Source organism: Wolffia australiana, chromosome 11 (assembly GCF_029677425.1).
Source record: "Wolffia australiana isolate 7733 chromosome 11, ASM2967742v1".
In the NCBI taxonomy this organism is placed as follows: domain Eukaryota; kingdom Viridiplantae; phylum Streptophyta; class Magnoliopsida; order Alismatales; family Araceae; genus Wolffia; species Wolffia australiana.
The window spans coordinates 8,091,344-8,101,172 of record NC_135845.1 but is presented as its reverse complement, the minus strand read 5'-3'; the positions used below and the strand labels follow the sequence as shown (position 1 = coordinate 8,101,172).

The following is a 9,829-nucleotide window of genomic DNA, read 5'->3' as shown; positions in this document are numbered from 1 at the left end:
CTCAAAACTAATGTGAGGATTTTTAAATAAACTTTGTGCCATCAAAATAAGAACAAATTATAAATTTTTTAATGTAGTCTTCAATGAATTTTATTATGTTTTTCAGGAATGAATATGCAACTGAATATCATTGTAAGAGATCCTAAAATGAAATAAAACAATGAGCGTGACAATCCATACTATCCATTTTTAGTTCTTATTTGCACATATTCAAGTTGTACTCTAAATAAAACCAAACCTCCGATCTCCAAATGGGATCATGGACATTAGATCTTAATACATTTTTTTAAATTTTACATTTCTTAGTGATTTTTATTCGTAGATTTCCTATTGTTGAACATATACATATCTTGTCATTTGAATTTTCTTTCCCTTATAATTTCACTTGCTCTTTTACTTCGAGAAATCGATTATTTTTCAGTTATCAATAAGCTCTCCCAAAGCTGTGTATTACTTCCTTTTTTATTAACTTGGAAAAAATATACAGGGAAATTTATTCAGAAACCATGATGAAAATACAAAACCAAATTTAATTTCTCATGAGGTCTCAATTAAACATAAATCTTATGAAGTTATAAAAAACATGCTAGTCGTTACGTCCTTCAATTCATTATATGATGCATAAGACTCACAAATTTGAGAATGATTCATGGATGTAATAAATTCATTCGCGTATTTAACCTATAAATAACTTTATTTAAATTTATTTCATGGTATATCAAAAGTAGAACACAATTTTTTGTGATGATTTTATAAATAATGCATTAATTCATGCCGCTCTAATTTTAACTCATGTGCAAAATTTTAATACTAATTTAGTTGCTTTTTTTGTATGAAATAATTATGATATTATTTCACATGAATTTCCCTTTGATGTTTACAGGCTACTACTTTTGAAGAAAATAAATGAAAAATGTTATCTCGATGGAATATAAAAGGATCACGTAACATTTTTCACAAATATTTCACTCCAAACATCTTACCATAAAAAAGTTCATCTTTAATCATCTTACCAAAACTTTATCGATTTTGATGTATTTACGAATCAAAAAATGGATACTAGATCCAAGCATTAATGGTAAGCTGGTATATCTAAGGCATAGATGTATCTGTATTGTCTCATAACACATCCAACCCCATAAGTTATGATATGTTTGCCTTCAAGCATAACCATTGAAAAGTATCAGAACCTCTTATGACTTGAGAAAAAAAATAATGTCCTCTGATGTTTAATTTTTTCACTCTTACTCTTTAGATTTTGTTAGATCTGGAAACTGGCTTCTCTAAGGCTCATGAAAAAATGCAATTTAGAGTTTGATTCTAGGGCCTTGATTTGGATGAAACAAACTTGATTCATGCAATGGGAAGACTTGAAATGGAACCAAAAAAAATCTCGAAAGATTGATCAAATTACTTGAGCATGGATTGCATCCATGATTTCTCAAATCTTTAAGAAAGACGTGTCAAGCTGGTTAAGTGTGCAGCTTCTAGATGTATCCTCATGACTGGTGACACATTTAATTTCCTCCTTTACCTTGATGAGTCCCCCTCATGTTCCATCATCATATTGCATCCTTCAATCATATGAGAATGGAGAGGAGCCATGGGGAGAATAAAGATGAAGGGTAAGAGCCATGAGGAGAAGAGGATCCCTGGAGAATTTTGTTCTGGACCCTCTCCTATTTATACTAGTGGGTATTTTCATAAGACCCCTAAACTGTAAGTATGACTTCCAATGTCCAAAAGGCCCATATATCAGTCTGGTTAACGGCTCTAATGGCTTAATAACCTTAATTGGTCGTCCAAATTAATCAATTGTACCAGCATATAGATAAATTATTGACAATGAGTAAGGTCAGCTCCATAAGGACTACTGCTTAGCAAAAATATAATTTCTATAATAATATAAGTATAGGAAGGAAATTTATTTACATAATAATAATTAAGATAATACATATATAGTTCTACACTAATGTAGACTATGAAGTACAGTTAGTATTAGCTTATATAATAAATATAATATTATGAATAATTAAGATGTGTATTATAAGATAAGTGAATATTACTTTAATAATGCAAAACCATAGTAGATAAAAGAGAGGCATGTGAATTACTTTTAGGGGATCAAATATTTGAACTTTTGATGTAAAAGTGGTGGTGGGTAATATGTGAGAAAAACACACAATGAACACAATATTTATGTTATTATAAGAATGACGGAGGGCCAAATAGATAGTATAAACATATATTTACTTGTTCTCAATAAGATCTAAGAACAAAAAAGAGAGAAAAAGAATGGAAATGAGAGGAATAATATATAATATTAAGGAATAAAGGCAATTTTAAATAAAAATGGTAGATTATTTTTTAAGAGCGAGAGTGTAGATAGATCTATATATTTATTAGTTATTTAAGATAATATTTAAGAAAAATTAGAGACAAAGACTAATACCAAGTACAATAAGGTAATGGATTAAAGAAAATTAAAAATTACAACGACATAAAAAATATGCACCTATTAATTTGCTATATTATCCAACAACCGCAAGGTGTGCAAAATCACGGCAGAAAGTGTTGATAAACCTAGTGTGCTGGATGCAAGAAGGGTGCCAAAAAATATTAAATATCTCAATGGGACAAGGTACAAACAAGATGTACGTTTGACAAGCAGCAACAACAACCAACAACCCGAGGGAATGCCACATGCTACGATACCAATTGATGGATAAGAAGCATAAATGAGGACTCATGAGCTTGGGTAAGACATGAAACCTCATTTATAGAATAAGGAATTAGAATTCTAGGAGAGATTTTTTCTCAATGTCTGATGCCCATTTATGGATTCATATCATAGATATAAGATACATAATGTCTCTCCCATCTTTAATTCCTGTTCTGTGTCCACCTTCTGAGGCAAGATTCACTCTATAAGTTACATGCCCAAACTCTTCAATCTCTCCAAGAAGCAGCAACCCGTCAAACATCCCCATCTCCTTCAACAACCCCACCGATCTACCTCTATAAGCCTCTTCAATCTCCACCCGGGGCCACTTCCATGAGCACTTCTCTTGAGTACCCTCCCCTCTCGTCTCTTTACAACGAATGAATTCCCTGGCCAATTCACGGTACCCGGGAGAGAGGCCGGCCTGGGGCAGGCTTGATCCGGTTCAGAAAACTAGGACGAGGAGAGTCAAGAGGACGAGGATGGCAGGAGGGCCATGGTGGGCCGCGGAGGAGAGGAGGCGGACATCATCGACAACGGGGCCACAGAGGGAGCTACGATCATCGGATCGAGTGTTGTAGTAGACGCTGTGGAAGGCGATGCGGGTCTGGTCAGCAGAGGCAGTGAAGTTCAGGGAGGCCGGCTGGGAGGTGAGGTTTCCGGCATCAGGAGGGGAGAGATGAACAACCCGGGTCTGGTCACCGGCGAAGACCGAGACAGCCAATGGCATCTCGCACGCGTCCCCGGCGGGGCCCACAGAGAAGGAAAGCGTGTAGGGCCGGCCAGGGGTAGTCCTTACTATCTGAGAGAGGATACCTTCTTTACCAGAGAGGAGCTCCACGGCGCGCTTACCCTGCGGGACTGAGAACCGGTTCGAGTCGATGAACCGGACCGCCCGGTCCGACTCGACAGTCCAGCCTGGAAGGGGGGATGACTCGGGCGCGAGGTTGAAGGGAAGCAGCACGCCAAGGCTGGCATTAGGTGGGACCCATGGACCCTCTTCGAAGTCGCCGTTGACCACGCCGTTGACCGGGGGCGGACGGAAGAGCTTCTTGATGGCGATGTTGTCGAGGACGGGACCACACGTGGGGTCGTCTTCCATGCCCGGGTTTTGGAAGGAGAGGGCGGCTCCGCCGCTGACACCTGTTGCCGCCTGGAAGGCCCACGCGTATGCATCCCAGCCTTCCACGCTGTAGACCGTCTGCAGATCAACCGTCGGTGAAGCCATGGCAACGGCCGGGATGGCGGAGATGTTCAGAGACTCCATCGTGGCACACGTACGTGCAGCAGCGAAGGTGACCGCGTAGACGGCGCCACCGTCCAGCCCCGCCAGCTCCTGCCGGACCTGCGCGTCGTTCCCCAGCCTCACGGCACGCATACCTGCCCCCATCACATGACTTGTTAAATTGCGCAACTAAACAAAGAATGACCTTTCTCTATTTCTGTAATTATGCATGTATACACCTTTCTCTATGTGTGTATTCTTTGTATATTTATTCAACTCTATGTATCTATCTTTAAAGCATATATATATAGATGTTTATATGAATATATTTGCAAGAAAATGTGCTCAAGTTATCTCCACAGATGGATGTATGTATGTGTGCATGAATGCGTCTTTTTGTATGTTAGTTTCAACGTATGAAAGTATTTGCGTTTGCGTGTACGTATGAAAAATATGTATGTCTGCATGAATGCATGGATGTGTCTAAGGAAGAGCTCTCTCTCTCTCATTCTCTTCTCTCTACATCGCACTTTATCTCTCTACATCGCAAGTATAGACCCATCTGTGCTTTTATTTATCTATCTGTGATCTATCTGTCTATATCCATCTTTGTATCGCTCTCTTTGTCTTTCTTTCAACCAAATAGATGGTGACCACAAATGATGGATTTCTATGGAAGATGATCGCACATTGAAACATCCATATGGCAGCATGCATATATGTATACACGTACAAATCTGTATGCAAATAAGTGTGTCCACATGCATGGATGTCTGTATCTATGCATATAATATAAGTTAAGATGAATGTTCGTAGTAGGATGGGTAACCTCCGGGGAAGTCCTCGTGTTGCACCCCTTTAAAAAATTTATTCAAAAAATATATATGAAGGCATGTCCTATAAATGTATGTATCGGCATATTTATCTCCCTACCTATAGATCCGTCCATATCTTAATCTTATCAATAAATGGCTCTAAGTATCTATGTCTTTACTTTGTCCATTTATTTACAAATTTATCAATATATCTCTCTTTCAATGTAAATATATATTGAACAATGAGCATAAGTAGTTTTGTACTTAAGGTGCATATGTATATGTTTGTATCATTTAATAAATGGATGCATGCATGGATGGATATCAGTCTGTATCTATCAGTTACCGATGGCACTACATGTAACTACCCATGTCTACATCTATCTATCAATGTACCTATCTTTTATAAATCGATGTATATACATGTATCTATCTATCAATGTACCAATCATTTATGCACCAATGTCTCTCTCTTTGTACAAATCTATTTATCAGTGTATGTGAATCGATCTACGTATCTTTCTATAAATGTAGTACCTATCTACATATCTATCCATCCATTTGTTGATCTATTAATAAATGCAAGAATCTGTAATATATGTTTTGACGCACCCTGGGGGACGATGATGATCATGGCACCCTGCTTCTGTCCGGACTCGACAAGCTCGATGGCGCCGCTGGTGGTCCATCCCGGCACGGTAATGTCGGCCGCGTTGCCGCCGGCTGCCAGGGCCTCGAAGTCACCATTGTTCAGTGGACCTGCCCACCACCATCTCTCAAATCTCTCTCTCTCTCTCTCTCTCTCTCTCTCTCTCTCTCTCTCTCTCTCTCTCTCTCTCTCTCTCTCTCTCTCTCTCTCTCTCTCTCTCTCTCTCTCTCTCTCTCTCTCTCTCTCTCTCTCTCTCTCTCTCTCACTCTCTCTCTCTCCCTCTCTCTCTCTCTCTCTCTCTCTCTCTCTCTCTCTCTCTCTCTCTCTCTCTCTCTCTCTCTCTCTCTCTCTCTCTCTCTCTCTCTCTCTCTCTCTCAGCTCTCTCTATATATATCCTTTCTGTCTCTCTCTTTGTACTCTCTCTATCCCTTTCACTCCCTGTCTATTCCTCAATCTCTCTTTCTCTCTCTCTCTCTCTCTCCCTCTGTTATCCTCATTCCCTGTCTATCTCTCTCTCTTTATTTATATGTATAAATATAGTCCCCACGGCTGACCACGGGCCCCTTGCCTTTGTCCCGGGTCCCGTGATTCCCAGCATTGTGTAATCAAAACCCTAGCTAGGGAGCAACGTCAAATTAAATCTGCGGTAAAAAGTAGATCTTCAAGAAGCGGTCTACGATGGGATCGAAACGCGATCGATTCAGAGAGACAACGAAAGGTTTCTGCTATTTAAAGAAACTGGAGTGCGAAGAACTGTCAGATCTGCGGTACTCACAATGGATCTTGGTGAAATTTGGTAGAAATTTGGCGAAATAAGCAAGCAGAAACATGGATATTCTACCTCTCATTCTCTAATGATCGCTCCTCACTACACTTTCCCCCAGATCTACCGAAAAATCAATCATCAGCTCATCAAAGAATCAGAAGCATGGATCGGAACCAGGCGGAGAAGAAGCATTCAGCATAAACGAACTGATGAGAAAGCGGTGAAACATTTGGTAGAACTCGATCTTCTCTTCTCTATTGGTAAGGTAGAACAAAAGTCTCCAAAGAGAAACTCTTCTAAAAGTATGATTAAGCACTCTATAATGGCCCCTCCTCACTAGATTTTCGACCGGATCTCCCAAAAAATCAATCACCAGCTCATCAAAGAATCAGAATCATGGATCGGATTGCTCACCGTCGTTAATGTCGAAACCACGCAGAGAAAAAGCGTCGGCAAAAACGAACAGACGAGAAAGCAGTAAAACTTGTGGTTGAACTCGATCTTCTCTTCTCAATTGGTAAGGAACAGTCACAAGTCTCCAAAGAGAAACTCTTCTAAAAACATAAATAAGCAAACAGAAACTGCATTTTGCTCACTTGATTGTCCACCAGATCTACCGAGAAATCGATCATCAGCTCATCAAAGAATCAGAAACATGGATCGGAATGCTCACCGTCGTCAGTGGTGAAACCAAGCGGAGAAGAAGCATTCAGCAAAAACGAACGGATGAGAAAGCGCTAAAACCTTTGGTAAGGAACAGTCACAAGTCTCCAAACAGAAACTCTTCTAAAAGTTTGATTGTGCAAACGAAAACCGTATTTTCCACCTATCATTCTCTAGTGAACACTCATTACGAGATTTTCCACCAGATCTACCGAGAAATCAATCACCAGATCATCAAAGAATCAGAGAAAAGGATTAGATTTCTCACCGTCGTCGATAGAGAGGCCGATCGGAGAAGAAGCAGTCAGCAAGAACGAGCACAGGAGAAGGCGGATCGCCATCTTCGCCATGGCGCTCTAGCTTCAAGCTCCGAAAAAGGAGTGACCGCGTCAGGCGGAGCGGGACGGAATCTTAAATGAGGCCTACTTTTAAAAACGGACATATTGGGTCTCCGTAGACCCGCTTTGATCCAATAACCCTCCACGTGGCACGTTTTTATTCGACCGCAGCCTGGCTATAAGGGTATTTTGGGGATTCTTTGCATTGACTGGTCAGAAGTGGGACCCACAACTATAGTTCCGAAGACCACAGTGCTACTTCGTCCTAACTGTCCCGTCCAGGGATTCGTCTAGTCCCCCATCCAGGATGGAAAAATTTACGTTTAAAATTTTTAATATACTTTTCTAAGTTTTTAGGGAAATATAAAGGAGAGAGAAAGTGGAGGGATATATGTACAATTACTTTTGGGCAGCATCAGTTTCAGAGCTCAAAAAAAGCACAGACTTCGATGCAAAATGTCAAGGAATTGATTAAGCGATGCCATGTGGCAAGATCTCCAGCGTCGGAAGCGAATCCGATGGATTTTTGTCCATCCCTTACTGTCCATCATCCTGGACCTTCGGAAGGGACGGTCTTTTCGTACAACGATAGGAAAACCGTCCTGTCCATTCATTCCAGTATGAATTTCCGTCCCGGTTTTTGTCTGATCTCGCAGACGGAACGATTTTTTCGTCCTGGGACGAAAAAACTGTCCCGTCCACGTCCCTGCACTATACCCACAACTTTTCTGTACGGATGACTGATGACTGATTTGGACGACAGAGGTATGGGTAAATAACTTTTAGAGATAATAGAAAAGTGAGGAAAAAGATGAGAAGCATGAATGTTGTCTTTGATTAGGATGATGACAATTATAGAGGGGGATGAGGACCATCATAGAAGGGGATGAAGACTGTCCTGGATGGGGAAAGATGACCGTTGTGAAGAAGGATGAGAATCGTTGGTCATAGGGATGAGGACTTTCATGGAAGTGAACGAAGACCGACGAAGACAACCATTGTGAAAGGGGATGAGGACCGATGAAGACAACCATCTTGGGTGGGGATGAGATGTCAACGTCTGGGACAACAGCCATCGATGATGGGGAAGACGACCATTGAAGATATGCAAACGTTGACCGTCAGGATGGGGACGACAACCATCGATGAGGAAGAAGACCATCAAAGATGCAAACGATGATCATTGATGATGGGGACAATGACCATCAACAAGAAGTGTGACAACCACCAATGATAAGGATGATGATGGCCATAAGGAAAAAGCCACCATTGTGGTCAAGGAACGCAATCGTTGTGGAGGGGGACAACAAGAACTGTTAAAAGGACAATGAAATTTGTTCACGAGAATGACAACCGCTGATGATGGGGATTACAACCGTTGACAACAGGGTTGATGACTATCTTCAAAGGGAAAGGTGAGCATGTTGACTAGGGTAATTGATCTTAACATAAAACCTTTGACAATGTAAATGGTTATTGATTTTTACATGAAGAGATCCATATCCAAAAACAACTATCATCATTCCAAATTTCAAAACTCAAAACATGCACCACACACCAAAAAATTGATATCACAAGATCAAATTTCAAAAAATGGCTTGTTCATTGAAGGACAGCTTGCAGAAGCTCCATCTTCAGATCTTGGTCGTAGAAGGACAGCTCCCAAAAGCTCAACATCCAGGCCTTGATCCTAGATGGAGTTTGTAAGAACCAAGAAAAGCAGAGTCTGATATAAATGTTAGGATAGAAGAAAGAGGCTCAACTTAGATGATTATGATGAAAACTGCTAAAATTTGGGGATAATTTAACAACTTAATCATAAGATAAAAATATTATAAGGAGATAAAAACTTCCTAGGAATCAACGAGCAGTCCTTCAGGAAACAAGATTCTCAAGGATCATGAAAATCATTAAAGCAGATCAACTGAAAGAGGTAATCGTCAGATCATATGATCATAGTTATGCCGGAAATTGACAGATGATCAGATCATAAGGGAGTGAGGCAGCCAACAAGAGAGAGAACTTCCTTGTTTGAAATAAGCCACAGTCGTCCTCCATGTTGTGATCACCTCTATCATTGATCCCATTGATATAGGCATCATCTACTATTGATAAATATGACTTGGATTACAAGTTCATGACACATGTCAGACATATCAAGTGTCTTCTTGTATTGAAATGTGGTTTCACCCTTTTTATTCTTCTTGCAGAATGGTCAGCATTTTTCATAATATTTGATATATTGTGCTCACCATACCCACCTGCATCAGATGGTGATACAATTTGGTTTATTGATTGATAATATATTAAAAATGCATTAAAAATACTAAGATAACACAAACCTTTGACTTCTACTTGAACTCATAAAAAATTTGGACACTCTCACCCTTTTTCTATGTGTTGTGGTAATCATTCAAATTGGCAAATGCAGGGCACCCACTCATATAGTTTCCACTGTGCATCTACCCAACTTAAAATCACCCTCTGTAATATTTTTTAAATCTCCAAACTCCGCACGTTGAGTCTAAGTGACACTCAGTCAAACTGAGCTAAATTTTTCAATATGATTTTCTTCGTCTCCTTACACAGCTTCTTCACATTTACCTTCATTACCCTCACTTATAACATAGAGATATCATCTCAAGCAATGC

At 40.0% G+C, this 9,829-nt stretch overlaps 1 protein-coding gene across 1 annotated transcript; it reads right to left on the bottom strand.

Moving 5' to 3' along the window:
• Positions 1–2,446: 2,446 nt before the first annotated feature.
• On the bottom strand, positions 2,447–7,261 carry LOC144709308 (choice-of-anchor C domain protein, putative (Protein of unknown function, DUF642)). Its single transcript, XM_078582826.1, has 3 exons — positions 7,109–7,261; positions 5,375–5,521; positions 2,447–4,102 (listed from the first exon to the last, which is right to left on the bottom strand). Exons 1-3 carry the CDS (start codon positions 7,188–7,190, stop codon positions 3,168–3,170), a joined length of 1,164 nt encoding a protein of 387 aa, XP_078438952.1. The 5' UTR covers positions 7,191–7,261; the 3' UTR covers positions 2,447–3,167.
• Between the last annotated feature and the right edge of the window lie 2,568 nt (positions 7,262–9,829).